We start from the raw sequence: 27,411 nt of genomic DNA, 5'->3' as shown, positions 1-27,411 counted from the left end.
CTACCTGCCTACCTACCTACCTTCCCTCACCTGCAGACAGACATTTGGAAGTTTCTTCAGTTTTCAGAAATGTACCTATTTAATGAAAAAATCTCATTAAAATAAGGCAACTTGTGGTGGGTGGGATTTAATGAAAATGTAACCAGGGGATTTAGCCAATTGTGATGGCTCCCGCTCTGCGTGAAAGCTTCTTGATGACCAGAAAGGTTCTCTATTAATAATCCTGGAGAGCCAGGGTTGGCAGCTACAGCCTGTGAGCTAAAATGGGTTTTACATTTTTAAAAGGGTCTGGTCTATAAAGCCTAACAAACCATGTTAACATCTGGCCCTTTACAGAAAAAGACTTGCCCCAACCCTTTGAGACCAGACTTGCAGGAATCACAGTAACAGAGTTGATAACTTACGTACTGAAGTGTCAGGAGGAACTCGGTCATAGCTGACGTTGAACTAGAGAGACACGTCTGGGCCTTTCTGCCGCAGGGGTAAGAAAAGCAAGCTTTGTCTAAGGTTAACCCACAGAAATAGGCATCAAGGTTTCGAGTGTGGTGACGACTACCAGGTATTGATTGACGGTAGGCCAGACCGTGCGCCAAGCATTATCTACGCGCTATTCAGTTTCATTGCTACCACTGCCCTCCTGGCTCGACCATTTACTAGCTGTGTGGCCTTGGGCCACACAGCTAACCTCTCTGTAGCTCCCTATTTAAAACGGGAATGTTAACCTCCCTGTAGCTCATTTTCTTCCTATTTAAAATGGGAATAAAAATAATGCCTCCCTCACGGAGTTGTAATGAGAAGTAAATGAATTAATGGAAAGCACATAGAACAGTGCCTAGCACATAACAAGCTCTCAGTAACTATAATTTTCATTCTTATCCCAGTTTTTCACATGAAGAAATGAATGTTTAGAGAAAATAACTTGTTCACTGTCCCAGTGGTAGGACGTGAGCTTGACCATTCCTCTATATTACGCCCAGCTGCTAGGGTGGGCAGCAAATTTGACCAGGGTTGGATAGCTAGAGATGAGGTTTGCCTAGAGCCCAAATAAAAAGACACGTTGTGATGTGGCAGGTGACTTCCCTGCCGCCCGTCGGCCAGTGCTCATAGTGCAATAAGATTGTTTTCGTGCCACTGTGTAGTCCAGCAAGGCAGTTCTACGATCATGAGACCAAAATACTGATCAGATGTGTGGCTTCTCTGTCACCTGCTGTGGATCTCGTTGGAGCTAGTGTCTGTGGGCATTTAGTTGTCAGCCTAGTACCTGTTAACTTCTCCCAGACCATAGTTTGGAACTGATGGTCAAAGAGTAGATTCCAAGTTGGTGAACATGTGGAGGTGTGCCAGGTGAGCGGTGTGCCTGGAGAGGGCATCGAAGCTCCGTGCCCATTCCCACATACCTTGCCCTATGTATCCCTTCCATCTGGCTGTTCCTGAGTTGCAGGACTGGAGGTGATGCCACCAAAATGGCAGTGCAGGATACCCAGCCTCCATTCTTCCCCAAAGATCAACACTTAGCCGTCTGTCCGTGAACAAAACCAGCTCTGGGAGAGCTCTGGAGTCCACTTAAGAAACTTCAGTAACGCAGCTGGACATAAAACCTGAGAATAACCATACAAAAAGGGGAAGATAGCTTCATTCTGCCTGCACCGTCCCATCCCCAGAGCCAGCAGTGCTCAGCGCCAAGAGGGAGTGTCCAGCTAGAAAGGGGACCCTTCACTAGGAAAGGGCGAGTGGGGTGAGTGACCAGCTTCCCCTGCCTTTCGGGGCACCTCATGAAGGTCCCCCTTCAGTTTCACCCCACTCACTCAGATTGGCAAAGCTGAGACATAGAAATGGGGGGACAAGGAAGAAAAAGCAGGGCCTCCCAGAAGCAGGCACATAGCAGGAGCAGCTGTGGTTCTGAGACACCTGCTCCACAGACAAATCCAGCAGCTTTCACCACTGAAGAAACCAAGAGACAGCACAACCACCATGGACCCCACAGGTATTTGCATTCACTGACATCAGCCACCTCAGTCCCTACCTATTTATTTTCTTCCCAGCCTGCCCCACTCTGGCCCCTCCCTGCTAGAGCTCAGGTACCACACGAGCAGCCAGCCCAGGCCTCTGCGTGAGTACAAGACACCAGCCTACAAGCCCCATAGCCACGTGTGCACTTGGGGCTAGCCCCTCCAGCTGTGCACTTACACACTGCCAGCCTGACACTGGCCTCCACTGTGGTGTGCACACCCAGGGGGAGACTGTGCAGCCACAGGAGAACGTGCAGACAGCCCGGGACCCTGGCAGCTGCCAGCGTGCCCACAGTTGGCCCTGGCCCTTGCTGCCTGCCCTGGCACCCACCACTAGGTGTGTGCCTGCAACCGGCCCCTGCCACTACATAGGCATCTGTAGCTGATCCCGGCAGTGGAGTGTGTACACACCGTTGGCCCCGTCCACCACACCGCCTGTCCTGGTCCTTGGACCAGGGGGTGCTGCTGAGGACCCCAAGCACCACTGCAGCCTTTGTGGACTCCCTGCAGCATTCATCAAGGACCATTCAGTTGCTGATGCTATGGACCCCAGCAACCTGAGCCACAGAGGGATCACGCCCCTGCCCCCAACCCACTGCTGCCACACAACCCCACACTTGGTGCCCTGCACTGCTAGACCTGGGGTCACAGCATGTTGTAGTGTGCTCCACCAACCCCTGCGGGTGTGAGAGTCTTCACTTACCAAAGTCAGTCCATAAAGTCTGGAAGAGGTGACCGCTGCTTCAAATGCACAGACACCTGTGAAAGGCTATAGGGATCCCGAAGAATCAGGGAAATAGGTGTCCACCAAAGGAATACAGTAAACTTCCAGGAACTGGCCCTGAGGAAATGGAGATCCAGGAGATTGCCTGACAAACAATTTAAAATAATTGTCTAAAGATGCTCAGAGAGCTACAAGAGAACAGAAAAACACTTCAATGATACCTGGAAAACAGTACAAGAACAAATAAGATGTACATCAAAGAGACAGAAGATCTGAACAAAAGTTTTGGAGCTGAAGAATACAATAATTGAATTGAAGAATTCAAGAGAGACCTTCAACATCAGACCTGAACAAGAAGAAGAGAGAATCAGTGAGACAGACCAATTGAAAGTAGCCAATCAGAGGAGCAAAAAGAAAAAAAGAATGAAAAGGACTGAAGAACACCTATAAGACTCAGGGGACACCATTAAAAGAAACACTGTACATATCATTGGAATTACAGAAGGAGAAGAGGTGGAGAAAGAGGTAGAAAGCTTATTTAAAGAAAGAATGGCTGAGAATTTCTCTCTCAGACCTGGGAGAAATTTGGACTTCCAAGTTCATGAAACTAATAGGTTTATTTTCAATCTAAAATGATCTCCAAGATACATAAAAAACACGGTCTAAAATCAAAACCAGAGAATTTTTAGAGCAGCAAGAGAAGAAAAAAAATCTCGTACAGGGGAACCCCCATAGGAAATCAGCAGATTTCCCAGTAGTGACCTTGCAGGCCAGGAGAGAATGGGATAATATATTCAAGTACTGAAAGAAAAAAAAAACCTGCCAACCAAGAATACTTTACCCAGCAAAGTTGTCCTTCAGATATGAAGGTGAGATAAAGACTCTCCCTAACAAAAAAAAATTGAGGGAGTTCACCACCACTAGACCTTACTTACTAAAAAAGCTGAAAGGAATTCTTCAAGCTGAAATGAAAGGATACCAGTTAGTAACATGAACACATAAAAACATACTGGTTAAGATAAGTATGTAGTCAGATTCAGAATACTCTAATACTGTAATATGGTAGTGTGTTAATTACTTAACTCCAGTATAAAGGTTAAAGGACAAAAGTATTAGAAAACTATAGCTACAATAATTTGTTAATACATAATATAAAGTGTGACATCAGAAACGTAAAAGAGGGAAAGTAAAAGGGTAGAGGTTTTGTATGCAATCAACATTAAATTATCAGCCTAAAATAGACTATTATAAGTTGTTTTATGTAAGCCTTATGGCAATAACAAAGCAAAAGCCTACAGTAGATTCATAAAAGATAAAGAGGAAACCAAAGCATAATCACCGTGGAAATTCATCTCACAGAGGTAGGCAGAAAGAGGAATAAAGTAACGAAGGGACTAAAAAACAGGCAGAAAACAAAAAGATGGCATTAGTAGGCCTTTACCTATTAATAATTTCTTTAAATATAAATATATTGAATTCTCAAAAGACAGAGTGGCCGGATGGATAAAAAAATAAAACTCAACTATATGCTGCCTCCAAGAGACTCACTTCAGCTTTAAGGACACAGACAAGCTCAAAATGAAGGTGTGGGAGAAGATATTCATGCAAGTGAAAACCGCAAGAGAGCAGGGATAGCTATACTTACATCTGACAAACTAGACTTTAAGCCAAAAATGGTAACAAGAGACGAAGATCATATAATGACAAAGAGGTCAATTTATCAAGAAGATTTAACAGTTGTAAATATATAATCACCTAACATTGGAGCTAAATATATTAACAAAATACTAACAGATCTGAAAGGAGACATAGATGACAATACAATAATAGTTAAGGACTTCAGTATCCCACTTTTAACAAAGGATAGATCATCCAGACAGAAAATCAATAAAGAAACATTGGACTTGAACCATACTTTAGACCAAATCAGTTAAACAGATATATACAGAACATTCCATCCAACAGAAACAAAACACACATTCTTCTCAAATGCACATGGAACATTCTCCACAATAGGTCATACCATAGGTCACAAAACAAGTCTTAGCAAATTTAAGATTGAAATCATGCCAAGTATCTTTTCCAACCGCAGTGGTATGAAACTAGAAATCAATAACAAGAAGAAAGCTGAAAATCTCACATACATGTGGAAATCAACACACTCCTGAAAAATGGGTCACAGAGGAAATCAAAAGGAAAATAAAGAAACACCTTGAATCAAACAAAAATTAAAACACTTCATACCAAAACCTGTGGGATGCATCAAGAGCAGTTTTAAGAGAAGTTTATAGAAATGTCTACATTAAGAAAAAAGAAAGATCTCAAACAACCTAATTTTACCCCTTACGGAAGTAGAAAAAGAAGAAACTAAGCCCAAAGTTAGCAGAAGGAAGGGGATAATATAAATAAATGAAATAGAGACCAAAAAATTACAGAAAAGATCAATGAAATTAAGAGCTGGTTTTTGAAAGATAAAATTGACAAACTTTTAGCTAGATTAAGGAAAAAAAAAGAGAAGGGCTTCCCTGGTGGTGCAGTGGTTGAGAATCCACCTGCCAGTGCAGGGGACACGGGTTCAGTCCCCGGTCTGGGAAGATCCCACGTGCCGTGGAGCAACTAAGCCTGTGAGCCACAACTACTGAGCCCGCGTGCCTAGATCCCATGCTTCGCAACAAAAGGAGCCACCACAATGCGAAGCCCGCACACTGCAATGAAGAGTAGCCCCCACTCACCGCAACTAGAGAAAGCCCGCATGCAGCAACAAAGACCCAACTCAGCCAAAAATAAAATAAATTTATTTAAAAAAGGAAAAAAAGAGAAGACTCAAATAGATAACATTTATAAATGAAAGAGGAGACATTGCAATGGATACCACAGAAATACAAAGGATCATAAGAGACTATTACGAACAGTCACACACCTACAAATTAGATAACCTAGAAGAAACTGATAAATACGTAGAAACAGGACACTGCAAAACTCTTAGAGGAAAACACAGAACACTCTTTGACATAAATCACACAAGATCTTTTTTAACCCACCTCCTAGAGCAATGAAAATAAAAAACAAATAGGATCTAATTAAACTTAAAAGCTTTTGCACAGCAAAGGAAACCATAAAAAAAACAAGACAAAACAAAAAACCCCTCAGAATGGGGGAAAGTATTTGGAAACAAAGCAACTGACAAGGGATTAATCTCCAAAATATACAAGCAGCTCATGAAGCTCAATATCAAAAAAACAATCAGTCAAAAAATGGGCAGAAGATCAAAACAGACGTTTCTCCAAAGAAGACATACAGATGTACATGAAAAGATGCTCATCACTAATTATCAGAGAAATGCAAATCAAAACTACAATGAGGTGTCACCTCACACCGGTCAGAATGGCCATCATCAAAAAATCTAGAAACAATAAATGCTGGAGAGGGTGTGGAGAAAAGGAAACCCTCCTACACTGCTGGTGGGAATGTAAATTGGTACAGCCACTATGGAGAACAGTATGGAGATTCCTTAAAAAATTAAAAATACAACTACCATATGACCCAGCAATCCCACTCCTAGGCATATACCCAGAGAAAACCGTAATTCGAAAAGATAAATGCACCCCAATGTTCACTGCAGCACTATTTACAATAGCCAGGACATGGAAGCAACCTAAATGTCCATCGACAGAGGAATGGATAAAGAAGATGCGGCACATATATACAATGGGATATTACTCAGCCATAAAAAAGAACAAAATAATGCCATTTGCAGCAACATGGATGGACCTAGAAACTGTCATAGTGAGTGAAGTACGTCAGACATATATGATATTGCTTATATGTGGAATCTAAAAAAAGGGTACAAATGAACTTATTTACAAAACAGAAGTAGAGTCACAGATGTAGAAAACAAACATGGTTATCAGGGGATAAGAGAGGGAGGGATAAATTGGGAGATTGGGATTGACATATACACGCTACTATATATAAAATAGATAACTAATAAGAACCTACTGTATAGCTGAGGGAACTCTATTCAATACTCAGTACTCTGTAATGACCTATATAGGAAAAAGATCTAAAAAAAGAATGGACATATGTATATGTATAACTGATTCACTTTGCTGTACACCCGAAACTAACACAATATTGTAAATCAACTATACTCCAATAAAATTTTTTTTAAATGAGATGTAGAAGTCAGTGGTATAAAAAAAAATCAACTGAATCATTTAGAGAAAATTTGGCCAGAAGATGAGCAGATGATATATTTTATAAGAATAGTTTAAGTTCTTTAAAACTTATTGTTCTCATAACCATACTTAAAAAGTGTGTTTTTGAAATCATGCTCACTAATACCCAATAAAGCTCAGGATGTGTGTGAAAAAAAAAAAAAAACTTCATGGGACTTCCCTGGTGGTCCAATGGTTAAGACTTTGCCTTTGAATGCAGGGGCTGTGGGTCCAACCCCTGGTTGGGGAGCTAAGATCCCACATGCCTCGTGGCCAGAAAAAACCAACAAACCAGAAAACAGAAGCAACGTTATAACAAATTCAATAAAGACTTAAAAAAATGGTCCACATCAAAAAGAATCTTAAAAAAAAACTTCAAATGTCCATCAATTTAAAAAACCCAAAACTTAGAAACAGATAACCTACCAAGGCTGAATCATGAAAAAAATGGAAAATCCAAACTAGTAATGAGGAAGGAGATTGAATCAATAATCAAAAACCTCCCAATAAGAAAACCATAGACCAGATGGTTTCACCAGTGACTTCTACCAAACATTTAAAGAAGAATTAATGTCAATCCTTTTCAAACAGGGAACACTCCAAAACTCATTTTATGAGGGTAGCATAACCTTGGTACCAAAGCCAGATAAAGACACTACAAGGGAAGATAACTACAGACCAACGTCCCTGAGGAATATAAATGCAAAAATTCTCAACACAATATTTGCAAACTGAATTCAATAGCACATTAAAACAGTCATACACCATGGTCAAGCAGGATTCATTCCTGGAACGCAAGAATGATTCAATGTATGGAAATCAATAAATGTGATACGTCTCCATAGAAGGAAAGATAAACTCATATGATCCTTTCAGTAGATGCAAGAAAAGCATTTGACAAACGACAACATCCTTTCATGATAAAAAACTCTCAACAAATTGGGAACAGAAGGAACATACCTCAACATAACATGATACGTCCACAGCTAACATTATACCCAATGTTCAAAAATTGAAAGCTTTTCCTTTAAGATCAGGAACCGGTTAAGGGTGACCATTCTCACCCCTCCTATTCAACACAGTACTGGAAATCCTAACCAGAGAAATCAGGCAAGGAAAAAAAGACATCTAAATCAGAAAGGAAGAAGTAAAACTGTCATTGTTTGCAGATGATATGATCTTATACATAAAAAATCCTAATGACTGCACCAAGAAAAGCTAGAACTAATTGAGGAATTCAGTAATATTATAGGACACAAAATCAACATATAGGAATCAGTTGTGTTTCTATATACTAACAATGAAATATCTGAAAAGGAAAAAAAGAAAACAATCCCTTTAATAATAACATCAAAAACAATACAATATTTAGGAATAAATTTAACCAGGGAGGTGAAAGATCTGTACACTGTAAACTACAAGACTTTGGCAAAAAAAAATAATTGAAGACACAAACAAATGGAAAGAGATCCTATGTTCATGAATCAGAAGAGTTAATATTGTTAAGATATCCATACTACCCAAAGCCATCTATAGATTCAATGGGATCCCTATCAAAATCCCAATGGCATTTTTCACAGAAATAGAACAAATAATTTTAAAATCTGTATGGAACCACAAAAGATCCCAAATAGCCAAGGCAATCGTGAGAAAAAAGTATAAATTGGAGGCATCACACTTCCTGTTTCAAAGTATACTACTATAGCTATAGTAATAACTATTTCAAGCTATACTGCAAAGCTATAGCAATTAACATAGTATGGGTACTGGCATAAAAAAGAACAAATAGACCAATGGAACAGAATCAAGAGCCTAGAAATAAACCTTTGCATATATGGTTAACTGATATTTGACAGGAAGCCAAGAATACTCTGGGGAAAGAATAGCCTCTTTAATAAATGATGTAAAAAAAATAAATACATGAATGAATGAATGTATGATGTTGGTAAAACTGGATAGTCAAATGCAGAATGAAATTGGACCCCTATCTTACACTATTCACAAAAATTAACTCAAGATAAAGACTTAAACACAGGACCTGAAACTAAAACTCCTAGAAGAAAACACAGGGAAAAGGCTTCCTGACATTGGTCTTTGTGATGATTTTTGGATTTAACACCAAAAGCTCTAGCAACAAAGACAAGACTTGATAAGTGGGATTATATCGAACTAAAACAGCTTCTGCACAACAAAAGAAACAACCAACAAATAAAAATGCAAACTATGGAATGGAAGAAAATATTTGCAAACCATATATCTGATAAGGAGTTAATATCCAAAATATGTAAATAACTCATACAACTCAACAGCAAAAATAACCAATTTGATTTTAAAATAGGCAGGAGAACTCAATAAATACATTTTCAACTAAGACATACAAATGGCCAACAGGTACATGAAGAGGTACTCGGCATCACTAAACACCAAAACCACAAGGAGATACTCATCTCACACCTGTCAAAATGGCTATTGTCAAAAAGACAAAAGATAAGTGTTGGTGAAGATGTGGAGAAAAGGGAACTCTCGTGCATTGTTGGTAGGAATGTAAACTGGTATAGCCACTATGGAAAACATTATGAAGGTTCCTTAAAAAAATAAAAATAGAACTATCGTACGATCTAGCAAGCCCACTTCTGGGTATATGTATATATATATATATATATATATCCAAAGGAAATATAAACAGGATCTTGAGGAGATGTCTGCACCCCCATGTTCATTGAAGCATTATTTACAATAGCCAAGATATGGAAACAACGGGTCTGTCAAAGGATGAATGGATAAAAAAATTGTGGTGTATATATACCATGGAATATTATTAATAAGAAAGAAGGAAATCTTGCTATTTGTGACAACATGGATGGACCTTGAAAGCATTATGCTAATTAAGTCAGAGAAAGACCAATACTGTATGATCTCACTTATATGTGAAATCTAAAAAGCCTAACTCACAGAAACAGAGTAGAATGGTAGTTACCAGGGGCTGGGGAGTGGGGAAGACGGGGAGATGTTGGTCAAAGGATACAAACTTCCAGTGATAAGGTGAATACATTCTGGGCATCTAATCAACAGCATGGTGATTATAGTTAGTGATACTGTACTGTATACTTGAATGTTGCTAAGAGAGTAGATCTTAAATGTTCTAACTACAACAAAGAATGATCATTATGTAATATGATGGAGGCGTTAGCTAATGCTATGATGGTAATCGCTTTACAATATACTAGTGGTTCAAATCAACCTGTTGTACACCTTAGACTTACACAATGTTACATGTCAATCATCTCAATAAAACCGGAAAAAATAAAGGAGAAAACAGCCAAATCACTGTTAACTGGATGATGGAGAGAAAGGTGGAATGAAGGAGGGCATACAACAGAACGTCCAAACAGATTTGAGGTGCAGCCCAATGAACAATGTTTTGTGTTAGGGTCAAGCCCAGAAGAGGAAGTATATAAAATCACGGCTAATATGCAGAATCTTATCATCTCCTCTCAAAAAGAAATGTAAGTGTTGGTTGCCTCCAGTTTTCTTTGGCTCTTAAAAATGGAGCCAAGCATATTTTAAAACACTTGTTAAGTCTCTAGAATATCTAAGAACACGGTGCCCATGTTGCCTTCGTACTACTTAGCTGGGGTTGCTTGAGTTACGAGTCTTCTGGTTTGTGAATGTCTTCACTTTTAAGAGATGCCTTCTTGGAGCATTGATAGGCGCATCGGCAGCCTCCACCTGCAGACTTATCTCGGGGAACAGTATCTCACAAAGCTGAGGAGGAGCTTGTGATAAGACAGTAGGTCCTCATGTCTTCAGAAGAGGTGAAAACTCCCCTGCAGATTAGATCAAGGAAATTCTCCAGTTGGATGTGACACAGAAGCTACCACCACACCTTTCCAACCCAGGTAAGGAGGGATTGGTTAACCTCCCTCGTGGAGTGAGAAACAGGGATATGCAACAGAATAGGTGCTGGAGGAAGTGTCCACCCCATCCTGGGCAGATTCTCTGCATCTGTATTAATAACAGCCTCTCCCACAGATTAGCTGATCCAGGCTTTAGTGTTTTATTTCCTTCTAAAAGTAACGGAGTGTGTACTCCTGAGTTATGTGTGGCATGGAGAAAATTAGTTCAGATGTCAGCATTTTTTTTTCTTCCAAGAGTGACTGGAGGCTTGGAAGGGTATACAATCATACGGTCTTCAGATCTTTTAAAAGCTGATTTCCCTGGGCCCAACCCCGGGGGAACTGGATACAATCTCTGGTTACTATTGATTCAGTTCCCATTGGTGTTGAACTTCCTGAGAAATTAAATAAGATCTAAAACTCACACACATACACTCCTCAGGTGAAGGGAAACTCTAAACCAGGTTAGTTTCACGGTCACCTTTTTTTTAGGATTAGGAGAAAAAGAAAGCCAAAGAGCAGATTTGGAAATAACCCCAATGCCTACAGTGTCATAAGAGGCCTGGGGCTCCTGAGAGCAAAGGTCAATAGCAAGTGCCAACTAGGTACTGGCTCGTGGTCCCACAGGGACCGGCCTGCCACTGCCAAAGGCTTCTTGTTAAAAACGTGTCTCCTGACCTTTCGTGCCTGGGCTCTCCCAGGAGCTCAGATGCTGGTGTAGCAGACTCAAGGGCTCTCAAGTTCAAGTTTAGCAGACTGTTCGGAGAAGAGACCTGGAGTTGCTGAATTTATGAGGTAATGGGGGGCAGGGCCTCATTCAATGAGAGTGGAAGGTCATTTGAACCCAAAGCTTGCTCTGCTGCTGGCCCGAGCAGTGGCACCCCGACTTTGCCCCCCTGGCGCTGATGAGGGAGTGGAGGATGACCCCAGGCCCCCTCCCAGTCTCAGCCTTGTCCACGGGCTTGGTGAAACATAGGATGCTAATGAGGGGCTTGCCGAAATCAGAGCAGCTCTTCTCCCTGGGGTATGCTTCATTTTTAGTTGTTTAAAAATACAGCCTGAGGGCTTCCCTGGCGGCGCAGTGGTTAAGAATCTGCCTGCCAATGCAGGGGACACGGGTTCAAGCCCTGGTCCGGGAAGATCCCACATGTCGCGGAGCAACTAAGCCCGTGCGTCACAACTACTGAGCCTGCACTCTATAGCCCACAAACCACAGCTACTGAGCACACGTGCCACAACTACTGAAGCCTGCATGCCTAGAGCCCGTGCTCCGCAACAAGAGAAGCCACCGCGATGAGAAGCCCGCACACGGCAACGAAGAGTAACCCCCGCTCACCACAACTAGACAAAGCCCACGCACAGCAACGAAGACCCAACACAGCCAAAAATAAATGAATTTATAAAAAAAGATTAAGAAAAAAGTAAAATAGATAAACAAGGACCTACTATCTACACAGGGAACTATATTCAATATCTTGTAATAACCTATAATGGAAAAGAATCTGAAAAAGTGTATATATATATATAAAACTGAATCACTTTGCTATACACCCAGAACATTATAAATCAACTATACTTCAGTTAAAAAAAGTAACAGTTACAGAAAAATAACAATATCTCAAAATATCTTACCGAGAAGTACTCAGCGCTGTAGAACCAGAAGCACGACAAGGATTTCTCAGCATCTCTGAATTGCTTTTGAGAAATTAAAGGAAGATTCAAACGTGTGGAAGATATGAGTTTCAGAATTCACAGTAACATATGATTTAGACACACAAAGGCTCAGCTGAGACATGGAAGTCCAGAGGGCTCGGATTTGGTTCTTGCTGTGTTTTGCACCAGGCCGCGTTCCCCAGAAGATGGTGCACAACTCGGATCCACCCTGTGGTGCAAGCCTTACTGATGGAGAGGAGCAGTGAGAAGCAATGTCCACAAGCCCAGCTCCTGCCAAACCCCACTTGTCGGCCTGCCAGCCAGCATTCTGAAAATGCATTTGGGAATTTCTACTTTCAGCTTTTACTGAATATGAAATCCAACTGTGTATTTATAGCCTTGATAAGCTGACCCAGCTTAGGGATAACCCTGATACATTTTGTCTGACAAGATTCAGAATCCATTTCTAGAGGGGGTAATAATGAGGCCATTGAAAGGAGTGACAAGGACTGTCCTTCTCTCCCAACCTCCCTCAGTCGGTCCCTGTTCTGAAATTCCCATTGAGTTCGTCCATAGTGCTGCAAACTGATAGAGTAGGAGCAAAAACATTTCCAGGGGAGTGGGGGAGGCCATCTGGAGGGCCATCAGGCTTTTAAACAGGCTGTAGAAGCTGGTGTACTTGGGCCAGCATCACCTTCTGGTACTCAGAGGGGCGACAGCAAAACAGGACTTAAGAAAATGAAGGGTCGCTATATACTGCTTGCCACTTCTGCCTCAGTTTTATTACTCTGGACCCAGTGTTTCAAAAAGTAAGTTACTCAGGCGAGCTTCAGTGTTTTTTTTTAAAGTTATTTATTCCATTTATTTTATTTTTGGCTGTGTTGGGTCCTCGTTGCTGCACGTGGGCTTTTCTCCAGTTACTGCAAGCAGGGGCTACTCTTCCCTGTGGCACGTGGGCTTCTCACTGCAGTGGCGCCTCCCGTTGCGGAGCACGGGCTCTAGGCGCGTGGGCCTCAGTAGCTGCAGCACGCAGGCTCAGGAGTTGCGGCTCGCGGGCTCAGTAGTTGTGGCTTGCGGCTCCAGATCGCAGGCTCAGTAGTTGTGGCGCACGGGCTTTGTTGCTCCGCGGCATGTGGGATCTCCCTGGACCAGGGCTCAAACCCATGTCCCCCGCATTGGTAGGCGGATTCTCAGCCATTGCGCCACCCTGGAAGCCCGAGCTTCAGTTCTGACAGAACGCCAGGCCATTGTGCTGTCAGCAGTGCTGCGTCTTCATGCTCCGAAGTCAGACATCTTAGTTCAAATCCTGGTATTAGTACTGGGACAGGGTCCTTGCTCCAAGCCTTAATTTTTTTTTTTTAATTTCATGTTTAGTATACTCTGAACGTGTACTTGAGTCACTTCAGTCAGGCGTCTGTAACGCATGCAGCTTAAAGAACACCTGTGGGCCTAACCTCCACCGACCACGAGCTACTCACCTCACACAACCGCAACGTGCCTTTTCTTCCGTGTCGCAGTTTTCTGGTGGCCTCATTAGCTTCAGAGTAGTGAGTGGTTCACGTATTTGCCTGTGATGGCCTCCGAGACTTTGGAAATGTACTTAAACAGTTGTTTTTCTTAATGCCTTTCTTTCTGCACCCCTCCAGCCCCTTCCATTAATTGCTTCAAAGGCAGCCGAGCAGAGAGCACAAGCCTGTTTTCCTACTGCCCATCACGGGCATGTCTAGCTTGCACCCAGTCTGCTTCACCTTCCACTGCCCTCCCTGGAGACAGAATAACAAATCTCAATCCCTAGGAGGCTTCTGAGGAGCTCAGGGGAGCAGCGTGATTCCTTACATAGGGAAAGGTCAGACCCCACAGAGGGTTCAGTCACACGTTCCTGACGCTGTCAAAAAATTCAGGACATTCACAATTAAAAATATTTTATTTATGTTCATACAAAATACAGCCATGTACAAAAATGTACATAACATATTTTCATTCAGTTTACATTTTAAAAAAGGAACAACTAATTTCAAATACTTTCTGCTTACATGTCATGTAAACATTGTTCTGGGCCCATGTTATTTACTAAAACTGCATCCACTCTCGGAGACTTTCACGATTGTATAGGTGCTTTCAGATTGAGAGCTAGATCTGCCGAATCGATTTCTCAAGCTGCGCACGTGGCCACGACTGGCTGGATTCCAGACAAAATGAGATCCTCTAGAGACATACCTGCACTTTCATAGCAATATGTAGACGTATAGATTTCATTTTAGTACACATCTGTGTGTACCCGCAATTGACCTCAGCTTATCCACATACATCTGTTATGAGGGATCACGGTGGAAGAGTGTGGATGCCCCAAGGGCGCGATCTCTACTCTGGAAAGTGGCTGATGCCACGGCACAGCGGCTGACACGCAGATCACCATCTCTTGGAGCTTGCTGTGTCAGCTGCCCTGTGAAGAGGTGCCAGTATACACAAGTTCAGTACCTACAGATTGGAACACATGTTTAGCCTATCTTTTGACAAAATGTACTCTTCAGTAGATTTTGAGGGTCACGTGGGGAAAAAAAAATAACAGAAGGGAATTAATCGAAGAAAAAGCAAGCACACTCGGCTTCTGCTAAACCCATGGCCTTCCGAGGAAACACTGCTTTAACGTTTTAGCCCAGTTTTGTCCCTCCCTATCAGTTTAACCAAGTGGATACTACGAAAGAATACCATGGAGGTGCTGACCTGGGTGCAGAAACTACCACTCCCCACCTCGGGAGAACCCCCCCCTCCCCAGGATGCAGTGTGTCAGGAAGACCCGTCTTGAAAGCAAAACCAATTTAGACTACAACCAGATTTTCACAAGGCAGTTAAAAGAGATGATGGCGTTCAGCTATAAATATACCCTCAAAGGTAGTGAGGAATACAGCCTTAAGAAATATACCCTTAAGAAAGATGGCATCTTCATGATCAGATTAAGAATCTCTTAAAAAATTCATCAACAAACTTTAAATTTTGATTTTCCTTATAAATCTGTGATCAGTTCTGGATACAGGGCTCAATTCTGTCTACTGAGAATTAGGCAGTCCCAGAAGGAACCGACTTAACTGGCACCATGGCTGCCCTTTGATTCTGATAATAAACTAAGCACAAGGCACAACCCTGAGGCACTTGTCCTGGGCTAGAAATGACACACCTGGGAGCAGGCACACCCTGTAACAGGCTCTTCTGCCACCACGCGAGTGTTGCATCAGGAGAAAGCCAGAATCACACTGACGTTGTATATAGAGGCATTGCCGATCCCTGCCTCGCCAATGAATAATAACCTTTTGACTTCCAACCAGCGACGAAAGCCAGCTACTTATCAGCTCACGATAAATTATAGCTAGCAATTAAAAAAAATAGTTCTCCAGCCTGAAATGTGATGTGTTCTGTCACGGGACTTTTCCCTGAATCGGAGATCACTGAGATGGTGCAGACTTCCTTCTACCAGCACCAAGACGAACTTCGGCTGTCCTGAAAAACTTCTCAGCGGGCCCTTATCCTAAACCTCGCACGTACCTGTCTAAAAAGGAAAATACGAACTCAACGCTTCAAAGATGAAATGCAGTAATGATGACATACTTAATCTAAATATCTATTTCAAGGTCTGCTCCAGGCTAAAACACAATAAAGAGCAAATGCCTGGGAAATTACAAGCCTCTGCTATCTCTGATTCTCACAAGCGCACGGCCAAGTTTATTTGTGCTTTGCTTCTGCTTATCATTGTTATTACATAACCCTTGACATTTATTTTGTTGGCATGTGCTCATAGACACACACACATTCCCCACAGAGCAAAGGAAAAACCGCAGTCCGGAGCATTCTGTGTTAAGCCAATTAAGACACTGCCTCTAGGGCCTTGAGACCCTGGGCTGCAAAAAATGGTTGCTATGGAAACAAATTTACCTCAGCATTTCTGGCAGAGCCAGAACCTATGGACTAACCTGTCTTCAGATAGAATCTCCTGTAAACAGGGCTTCCCTCCCTTAACTTGGGCACCATTCTAGGAAGTATATTATTGTAAATTACAAAGGAAAACATGACATTCCGTACACATTTTACTATAACTTGGTGTCTTCTTTTATTCAATCATACAAATTTGAGTGGGGATTCCTCAATCGATCTTTTACTTAATTTACCTTTGGCAGAAACAAGAGATTTCAAAACATTTAGTAGCTTCTCATTTATATAGCTTTTTCTCTTTTAAAGTTCTATAGCATATTAGTATTTTCAAAACAATACTCTTAGACAGATGTGCTTTGAAAGTTAACTGGTAATGATGTGATTTACATTATAGCTTATGTAAGAGATTACTTAAAAAGGACGAACTAGATGTAGTTCTTTTAAAAAATACAATTTTTGGTCATGTGAATGATTCATGTTCAGATTTCAAAAATAGAAACGTCCTAAAGTGCATCATTTTATTTATAATATAACTCCTTGAAATTATAGCAATCTGCAATGTAAACAGTAAGGCAAAGAATACCGAGCTATATCTATATTGCAGGATTATGTACCGTCTTTAAGTACGTGGATTCAACCAGGGCACTTTCAACATATAGCTCATGCTTTTGGATGATTATTTTTAAGAGCAAATTTAAAGGTATTCTTTTTCCCCTACTCCTGACTTCAACGATTTTCAACCGACAGAGAGCTGCTACTTCACTTCAACAATGGAAAATGCTGCTACAAATCCAATCTGACCAGACAGTTTCTCAAGAACCCATTTTGGAAACTGACAACTGATCAGGAAGGAGTTTTATCCTTGTTATTATTATTAAAGAAAACAAAATGGTACCCTTTGCTGTCCTGTTCATCCCGCAACATTATCTTCAAAAGGCAGAGCCTGCTGAAACACCTTCTCTTGGCAACCAGCGGCTGGTGGGCAGACACCTGTGCTCAACCTCACAGAGCAGAAACGTGGGCCAGGATGGGCAGGCGGAACCAGGACCCACTTTCCTCAGCGCAAACACAGAAAGTCAAAAAGTAACAACAAATCACAAGATAACATCGGCACACTGGAGAGATGAATGATTTGGTGTCTTCAATTCCCTGGTCCCTCCAAAATGTCTAATATAGGCAGTTTTGTGACACCGTCTTTGAAAAAATTATAATCATCATTGGCTATACACCATTATTTTTTTTCTCTTTATACATGATCTTGAAAACAGTGTGATCTAGATTCTGTCTTAGGCTGAGCTGTCAGGGCTATACTTACCCTTCAGGAGATTTTTAGTGCAGGTTTACTTAAAAAAAAAACGAAAAAAAAGTTAAAACTCTGGTAAGTACTCAGGAGGCTCCTTCTCTCTCACGATCCTCTACACTCAAGCTAAGAATTAAGCAAGACCCTTCTGTTCGGCTAGAGCCAAAACAAAACCAAACCCCAAATAGGCTGCTGGCCTCGCTCAGTGTTTGATGTTAAAATCTGAGGCTAATGAGTGCAGTCAACGTTCAGGAAAGGATTCTCCGGGCTCTTCACCGCTGCCTAATTTAAAAATCAGCACAAATATTAGCTACTTCTCTATCCCCTCTGTCCTCTGCAGATGGTCCAGCCCTAGTCAGGGATCACAGTTCTCTATCAGCTGAGCACGTCGTGAAGAAACACACGGTCAAAGAGAGGACTGCACGGCCATTCTGGGCAGACGCGGCTTCCATCCACCTGAGAGCGAAAGAGGAAGCGATTCACACGAGTGGGGAAAGGCGCAGCTCTGTGGAAAGGTCACGAGGATGGTCGAGGCAGCAAATAGGGCTCCAGTGCAGGTTCCCACTTGACTGGGTCCAAAGACAGCCCGTGCTCTCCTGGGCACCTGCACGGGACGTGCACGGCAAGTTCGCTCTCCAGAGTGAAGTCCTGAGCTGGTTTTTGCCACAGTCCGACAGGGAACAGGCTGCGTCCAGAGAAGAGCAGCGTGTATCCCCTCTGTAGGTGAGTGTGTCTCAGTGCGGTGATTCGTCGCTGCCAGTTGTCAGCGAAGCTTCCGCTACAGCGTCCGTGTGTGTCTGCGAGCGCTCGGGTGAACGGAGATCTCGACTTTCCCTTACACACCTCCTGCGTGGGGGCAGGTGGGCTCCTTCCACCTAGGCGGTGTCCAAGGCAGGCAGTGGAAACTGGAGACGATCCCAGTGGCCCAGAGGCAGGAGAGCCACTCTCTTTGTAGGTCCAGCTCCAAGGCTGCCTTCCAGTTTCTGCAGAGCTGCTATCTGCCAGGGGAGGTGGGGGGCACATTCACCCTGCATCCCCAGCCCCCTTGGCTCGGGTAGGGCTGCCTCCTCACACGGACTTGGAATCAGTGTCTCTCTTGCTGATAAGCACCTCCAGGAGCCTCAGTTTTGCCTTGATGTGCTTGTATTCGTTGTATTCTTCAGCCATAGAGGTGCGGTCTTCCTTCTGGACGTTTCTGACGGAAACAAAGGGAAAAGGGGCTGGTGATCACGTGCTGTCGCTTCTAGAGGCTACTGTTCCTCAGGTGGAGGATCACCCCACAGAATCAGTGTGGCCAAGCATCACTTGGTATCAAGACTGGAGCTGGGTTTAGACAAGCAGTGAAAGACAGCGTCCCCAGAAGGCACCATGCAACTGAGTTTCAGAGTTAATCTGGCATCTTGAAGAACGATGGGAAAGACTAAGAAATGTAGAAACTTTCTCTCTCTGCTGCCGCTACGTAAGAATTCATGCTACAAGTCTCCATACACTGAATCCTTTCCTTACACTTAATGCTTTCTCACTTTTATATACTTCACCTAATGAACCATTACATTTCTGATTAGTAATTGGTACACCCATAATTTACGGGTTTAAAGAAAACAGTTAATACTCCTACTTACTATAAAAATGTCTTGGAACTCAGCAACTGGATCACAGAATACTAATAAACCTTTATAGTTTACTGAGTAATTTTACATGTATACTTTTTATGTGCACACGTATTATACTTGAGAGCTGATTATAGGCTGAGCACCGTACTAAGTACTCTGAATCCATGATCTGATACAACCCGCAGGAGAACCTGACGAGATGCCGCCGTTACCCGCATCCTCAACCGGTACTGCCCTGCTTCTCATCTCACTTGGAAACGCACGTGTCAGACATTCAAATACCAGGCTTCCTTTACTCCTTATTAAAGTGCAAAAATGGGAAATGGGATAGCTTGGGGCTCATTTAATTTTGCTCAATGAACTGCTTTTATTCCTGCTTTGCCTGCTCAAGGAAAGGACCCTGGATGCTCCCAGGAGACGGCAGGGAAGGGGGCATCTGACCCTGGCCCCAGACGTGCCTTTGAGGGTCTTCACTTGCCTCATGGACGAAGTGATGGAACCAGATTCGGTGAAATCTGAAGTCCCTGACAGTTCTACACTTGTATGATGATTACTGATTCCCATCAATTGTATTTTCTTAAAACTTGTGAAGGTTACATAATTATAGGATATCTGTGCATAATGTGACTATAAACAAATGGGGAAAAAAAATGAGCAGACAAACCAAAAATATGTTTGGGAAGAAGACTGGAATGAAACACATCAAAACATTAATCCTTTGGTTTGTCTTTGGGTATTATTATCATTTTGGGTATTATTTCTTTTATCTATATTTTCTAAATATCCTACAGTTCATGGAGAAAGAAAAACAAATATTTAGGTATAAAAATTCATAAATCTTGGGCTTCCCTGGTGGCGCAGTGGTTGAGAGTCCGCCTGCCGATGCAGGGGACGCAGGTTCGTGCCCCGGTCCGGGAAGATCCCATGTGCCGCGGAGCGGCTGGGCCCGTGGGCCATGGCTGCTGAGCCTGCGTGTCCAGAGCCTGTGCTCCGCAACGGGAGAGGCCACAACAGTGAGAGGCCCGCGTACCGCAAAAAAAAAAAAAAAACATAAATCTTGAGAAAGTCACTATAGGACAGATCCAAATCAGAGATCCCCCAAATAAATTTATACAATAATTGAAATAAACTGAAATACAGTACATTTTTAATGCCTAAGTTAATCTTTATGGTACTTTTATTTCCCAATACTTTTGAGAAGTATAAAAGGAGACTTAAAGAGAAACTGTATTTACACCGTTTAAATAATTTAGATTAAAACATTTTAAAATGATAAAACTTAACTCCAGTGTGAGAGATGGAGCTCTATTCCCTGCTCTAACCTGGTCTCATGCTGTGACTTGAGTCGGACATTCTGTGTGTGGTCACTTGCTAACAGGGGAGACTATCCCTCAGCATAGAGCTCTATGATGATGATTACAGTCTTAAAACTCACTGACGGGGGGCTTCCCTGGTGGCTCAGTGGTTAAGAATCTGCCTGCCAATGCAGGGGACATGGGTTTGAGCCCTGGTCCGGGAAGATCCCACATGCCGCGGAGCAGCTAAGCCCGTGCGCCACAACTACTGAGCCTGCACTCTAGAGCCTGTGAGCCACAACTACTGAAGCCCGTGCGCCTAGAGCCTGTGCTCCGCAACAAGAGAAGCCACCGCAATGAGAAGCCCTCACGCAGCAACGAAGAACCAACGCAGCCAAAAATAAATAAATAAAATTTATAAAAAAAAAATAAAAAGAATGTTAGGTGATAAAATGTATTTAAAAAAAAAAAAACTGGGCTTCCCTGGTGGCGCAGTGGTTGAGAGTCTGCCTGCTGATGCAGGGGACACGGGTTCGTGCCCCGGTTCGGGAAGATCCCACATGCCGCAGAGCGGCTGGGCCCGTGAGCCATGGCCGCTGAGCCTGCACGTCCGGAGCCTGTGCTCCGCAACGGGAGAGGCCACAACAGTGAGAGGCCCGCGTCCCGCCAAAAAAAAAAAAAAAAAAAACTTCACTGGTGAAAGGCACTCTATCAGTCAGGAGGGCTTCTTGTTTCTTGTGTATTTCTCATTTGACTTGACAACTCTGCTTTTAAAATGAGCCTACAAACCAGCAAGACCTAGAGTGCCCCTTTCCTTATTTCTCCTTCAAGTTTATTAAGATTAAAAAAACAAAAACAGAAATCTAAACCAGTGCTGCCCACTAGAAACAGCTTTAAGCTGCTCACTTTCGATTAGAATTTGATATGACAGGTGAGTTTTGTAAATGTTAGCTGAATCTGTATCGGTCTTGGATATCATCCAAGGAGCACTTCTTCCTGAAGGGCCACACAAACCTCCCCACTTCCAGTAAGCCTCAAAGGGGCCCTGGGCACAAAACCAAGGGCCAGGTTACAGGAAAGCTGTAGGGTGGCTCCCACACGGGAGGCTTTGCACAGATGTGACACAGAAAAAAGAGGGCTGTGTGTGAGGTGGGGGAGGGGAAGGACAGCACACGCACTTACCTTCCATTTTGTCTGAAAAAATTGTCTTCAAAATCACGAAGTTTCTTTCGAACCCTTTTCTTTTCTTCTCTCATTTCCTGAAGGTGTTCCAAGAGTTCTGGTCTAAGAGGGGCAGAAGTATTTCAAGAAAATTGAGTTAAATCTGAAGAGTTGTAAACGTAAGGAATGTGCAACTCGATAGGAGTTGTGGAGAAAGGGAAAAGCATATAAATGCAGGAACTGTGCAAGGAGCTGAGGGTCACCAGAAATGGATGTTTTCCATCCCCTGGAAGCCAAAGCACACTGACGATAGATATGGCTTCTGGGGCTCCTGCGAGGCTCCTGCTACTTATGAATTCCTCAGGCTTGTGAACTCCCATGGCGCTTTGTCATATTTTGCTTAGAAAGAAAGAGATGACATCTGTGCTCGGTATGTATTAAATGGCGAGCTGTGGCGCACAGAACCACACAATGCCATTACAGAGACCTTGCGATTGCTTAAGCAAGATCTCAGATGCTCCCTCAGATAACACGGGATGAAGCATATAGAAACACTGAGCCAGAAGTTAAACAAACAAGCAAACCCTGTTTTATCCACATAGATGCACCCTAGGCAAGCCACTTACGTTTTGGCAGCCAATTTAAGTACAAAGGCTAAAATAACATTTCAGAAAATTATTTTCATCACAACATTCCAATACCACCACCGAAACCACATACATCGAAGCAGCATGGAGATTTGAAAGTCCGGTATCCTGGCTGCATTTTGATGGTATTTTATCATCCATCGGGGAAATAAAGCCGTCAGTGACATCTTCAAATTGGTCCAGAAAGCAACGTGCACTGAAATCGGTCTTCAGGGTGACGGTGAACTCTGGCTTTGTGCTGCTATCGTCTTCTGAGCCCTCCTCTTCTTCCTGGAGATACACAGCAACCCCAGTAAAAATTGGGTCACTTTTTTGGGCCCTCTTTCATTACAGGTATCACTTCACGATCACTTAATTATCCAGACCCCATATAGTTTCTTCCATATAGCTACATTTAGCAACACACGTGTACATGATGGATACATTATTGAATATCTATATGTACACAGTAAATAAGACAAACACTAAACACAGCTACTCAATAGGGAAAAAAGCTGTAAAAAAAATTAGTATACAGCACAATTAACAGTTGTCAAGGCCGAGGGTAGGAAGGAACAATTATCACAATTTATACCCTAAATCAAAAGAAGCAAATAGATTTAAACATTCTCAGCTCTGTGACAATACCTAAAAAAAAAATCCACCACCAGAAATCAGTGCTTTAAAGATTCTATTAGTTATGTGTCTCAGAATTTTTTTAAGCTGTGAGGATTTTTCAGAAATTCAACAATACGGGCTTTCTATTTAAAAGTTGAGATTATGAAATATTTGTGGTTGCTTGATGCACAAAATTTTAGGAAGCTTTTGAGAAGATCAAAACATTTATCTTTCCATGATCAGAATCATAAAACTTATGTTTTTTCAGAGTTTCCAAGGACCACAGCTGTATTTTTCAGCACTCAAGATTCTAAGAAAAGTGTGATATTCTCTGTCTTGATAAAAATGCAATTAGAAAAATGAGGTCAACTTAGTTTTCTAAGAGAATGTCTTAGTGCCAATTTAAAGCTATGTGATTCTAAGAAATGATATCAGAGTCTGAAAGAAAGATTTTCTTTTTTTTTTTTTTTTTGCAGTACGCGGGCCTCTCACCGCTGTGGCCTCTCGCGCTGCGGAGCACAGGCTCCGGACGCGCAGGCTCAGCGGCCATGGCTCACGGGCCCAGCCGCTCCGCAGCACGTGGGATCCTCCCGGACCGGGGCACGAACCCGCGTCCCCTGCATCGGCAGGCGGACTCCCAACCACTGCACCACCAGGGAAGCCCAAAGAAAGATTTTTTAAAAAGTAATTTACTGCCAAAATGTACAGTCAGGCCAGAAAAGAATATCCTAATATCTCGAGAAATTAAACAACTGGTTAGACGTTCAGCTACATGAACAACAGGATTGTAACATCAGTTGTTAGTTCAACCAAGTGGCTTCAGGGCCACTGCAGCCAATGGCTCTCAGGAGGCAGGAGGAACCCCTGCTCACAGGTAAAGTACAGGATTCAAACTGTCCGTGGTAGATTTTCTTACCATAAAGTGTGGTATGTTTATAATGGTGCCTCTGAAGAGAAAAAAATGTGAATAAAGAAACAAACAAGTAGGCAAAACAAAAGGACCAGTACATAACTACAATGAAACTACTGTTACAAAGGCATGAAGGTAAAGTTGGCAAAAAACTAGGTGACCTTTCCAGATTCTTTTTGCTGGGACTTCACATCTTCAATCTCTTTTCTTGATCCATGGAAGTAAAAGCTTCATTATTAATTTTTAAAAAATTAAAACCACTTTTAAATTCACAGAGGAAAAGTGGCTTTTAAATCAATAGTTTAAAAGTTTCTCTTTTTTATAAGATGAAGTGGCAAGTCCCATCTACATCATTTACATAAGAATTGAGATAATGCATGTTGAGTACCTGAGCAGGTACACCGGGCACACGGGCAGAGCTACTCAGCCTCTGCCCACCTCCCCTTCCTGGATGAGGAGACCAGGTGGGACCACCTGACTATAAACTCCATGGAAGAGGGATGGATTTGGGCCTCTCTGTTCACTGCTGTTCCCAGAGCTCAGCCAATGCCTGCCTATATTAGGTGTTCAATAATGTCTCTTAGTCCAGTAATTCAGCTTTAAAAGAGAAATACAAATGACTATAAGGAGGTTATTAAAGCCCGAGATAGCAAGAAATGAAGTTAGGGGTCTAAGCCTTGTCAATTATATCCCAAGGTCCTGAGAGAACTTCAGAACGGGAGACTGTGTCTTGCACATCCTGAGAACTCAGTGTTTTTTTGAAGACGAAGCTACACAAAGCTATTCTCAGTAAGCTGTGAAAAACACAGGGAAAAAGAAACAGCAAAACAGATCTTCAGATTGTAAGACCATCAGGTCGTTGTGGATACTGAGTAGCTTCTAGAAGGAATCAGTGTCCAGATAACATATGAGCAACTGAAAAGGAATCAGGGATCAACAGTGACCAGCACTGGCTTCTTGTACACAAATCAGAAAAACTAACCATCTTCTCTTTTGTGATAGGATTGGGATAATATCTGGATTTCAGTAAAGAACGAGGCAGGCTGATTTGTGTGAGCATTTATGCAGAGTGCGGCTGCAGTGCTGAGGTGAACCTGCAGGGGAGCCTCTCGCAGGCTCTTTACCTGACCCATCCTTACTCAGTATCTAGCAGTCACCTGGATAAGGCGCCAAAGATATTCACAAAATGCGTAGGTAACACAGTGGGTAGCGATATCTGGGTGTGCTGGAATATAAAGTCTAGATGTAATCTATTTCATAAGGCTAGCACAGAAGTATGAAAAGTAACAAACTGGAAAAATTCAAGGTCCTATAATTAGATTAGGAAAAAAAAAGTGGACACACAGACACTAAGCAATCCTTGGAAAAGGAAGCTGGGGGTTGCATAAATCAACAGTTAGGCAGGGCGACAAGCCGTGGTTCTCAGCTGGGGGCAGGTTTGCCCCCTAGGGGACCTTTGGCAATGTCTGAAGGCATTTTTGGTCGTCACACTGGGGAGGGATGGAGGCCAGTGGGTGGAGGCCAGCCCTCCACGACAAAGAGTTACCTGGCCCAAATGCCTGCCGTGCTGAGGTTGAGACATCCTGCCTTAGAAAGACTAAGAGGAACTTACAGCACATTGACAGTCACGTAGGCACAGACTCTGAGAACTGAAGGGCCTCGGTCATCTAGAGCAAGGTCACGACTAGTCCTCGGTCCACTGTCGGGCTGGTTAAACCACATCTAGAATAACGTTCAGTTCTGGGTATCAGTTTTTAAGAGGGATACAGAGAGACTGGTGTAGAGCGCAGAGCCACTGCACTGCTGGACAGTCCGGAGCCCACATCACATGAGAAAAGCGTAAGAGGAACCTGGAGAAAAAATGTTCACAGGGTGTGGGTGGCAGTGGGCAGGGCAGGTGACTGTAAATACGCAAAGTGCTCTCAAGGAGAAAGCTGTATGCTCAGTCCATGCTGCTCCAGAGGCAAAACTAGGCCTGTAAGTAGAAAGTCATACAATCATAACCGTGAATACTATAGGCTAATTATTTCATTAATTATATCTTATAGTTATTAAACTTATACATTCTAAAATTATATAATTACTATATTGTGTTAGATAATTTTTCAAACGATAAGCTATAAAACTAATAACATAAATTTTTAGCTCTTGTAGATGCTTAGCCCGTGTAACGAGTGACCTTACTCTCTTCATTGCTGTAGACGTCTCAAGTTTGAGGGTGGAATAACTTCTTAGGGACGGTGTCTCTATTTTGTCAGAGAAGTTTTAGAGGAAACTCTTACGTTGGATCAGAGAACGGACTAGGTGATCTGTAGGATTTGGGGGGCTGGAAGTTCTAGGGCTTCAGAACTTGAGCTGGCTCTCTTTCCCACACAGCTGGTGTCTTCCCAGAAGCATTAAAAATCAGGGATGGTTTTCAAAGAAACCATTTAGATACAATCTTCTTATTCTGCGCACACAGCAAATTCTAAATTCTAACCGAATTTCTGAGAATTAGTACGGCCCAAATACATGCTGATAAACCTGGCCAACTGGGACAAAATGAACTAAAAGACAACACCATTTGTGAGAGCAATGTAATAATTGCAAAGTTATCTGAAATGCTGACCATCGTGAGGGCCAGTGGCCAAAACACAGTTGTGAAAAAAATAAACTAAGCTAAAGGATAAGATTTGGAGGAACAACTTTCAAAAAGAGCATCCTTCCTGTATCTTCCATTCGTTTCATGAGGCAATTATCAAGTGTCATGTTTCGGATGTGTTTAAGAACACATTTTTATCTAGGAATAGTTTTAGCGCACGCTTCTAAGAGAAATATGCTAATTTTCATGCACACGCTTGCCCAGATTTCTTCAATTACGGTGTTTTAATTCTTGTGTGAAATTACCAGCTAGATAAAATTTGTCTTCTCTGATCAACATCGAGTCTTATTGTAAGAAAATAGCTCTAATTTTGAAGATACGGTGTAGCATATTTGCCTAAATTTCACATCTACAGCATTTTTACAAAACAAGTTCTGTTTAAACAATATGAATAGTGAGCACGATCACTGCCTAACACCTTAAAGTGAGGTCTGTGAAGTAGTTAAGACCCTTGGGAGGTAAGAAAAGGAAGAGAGTGAAGAGAAGAGAAGGCTTTGTAGCTTCCGGTTCCTTACCTCAGTTACAGTGGAGACAATCAGGCAAGAAAATGGAGCCGTTCTCAACTGGTGTCCCTCCGTGGGAACGAGGCCCCCGTATTTTGAAATAATCGTTCCTAACTACAGTAAATAAACGACACCCCAGGCTTGGGGTTGCCACAGGAATATGACAAGTGAAACTCTTAACACTCACTTCCACGTGGGGTTTTACTCCCGCTTCTGACTTAACTGCTAAATAACAATCATCAAGTTTTTAAAAAGATTGACTTTGATTTTTCATTTCTAGAGCCCTGTACAAGGCAGTCAGTGTGTTTAGCTGTCCAGAAA

At 42.4% G+C, this 27,411-nt stretch overlaps 1 protein-coding gene across 2 annotated transcripts in view; it reads right to left on the bottom strand.

The window, feature by feature from the left end:
* Nucleotides 1-14,404: 14,404 nt before the first annotated feature.
* The window catches only part of FAM13A (family with sequence similarity 13 member A), a 346,933-nt gene continuing 333,926 nt past the window's right edge, over nucleotides 14,405-27,411 (bottom strand). For both annotated transcript variants that reach the window (XM_032632953.1, XM_032632954.1), the window contains 3 exons: nucleotides 22,513-22,709; nucleotides 21,814-21,915; nucleotides 14,405-18,918 (listed from right to left, as the gene is read on the bottom strand). In XM_032632953.1, coding sequence (XP_032488844.1) covers nucleotides 18,792-18,918; nucleotides 21,814-21,915; nucleotides 22,513-22,709 — 426 coding nt within the window. In that variant the 3' untranslated portion in view covers nucleotides 14,405-18,791. The remainder of the gene's footprint in view (nucleotides 18,919-21,813; nucleotides 21,916-22,512; nucleotides 22,710-27,411) is intronic.

Source organism: Phocoena sinus, chromosome 5, assembly GCF_008692025.1.
Source record: "Phocoena sinus isolate mPhoSin1 chromosome 5, mPhoSin1.pri, whole genome shotgun sequence".
NCBI lineage: Eukaryota > Metazoa > Chordata > Mammalia > Artiodactyla > Phocoenidae > Phocoena > Phocoena sinus.
This window is presented reverse-complemented; position numbering and strand designations above follow the sequence as displayed.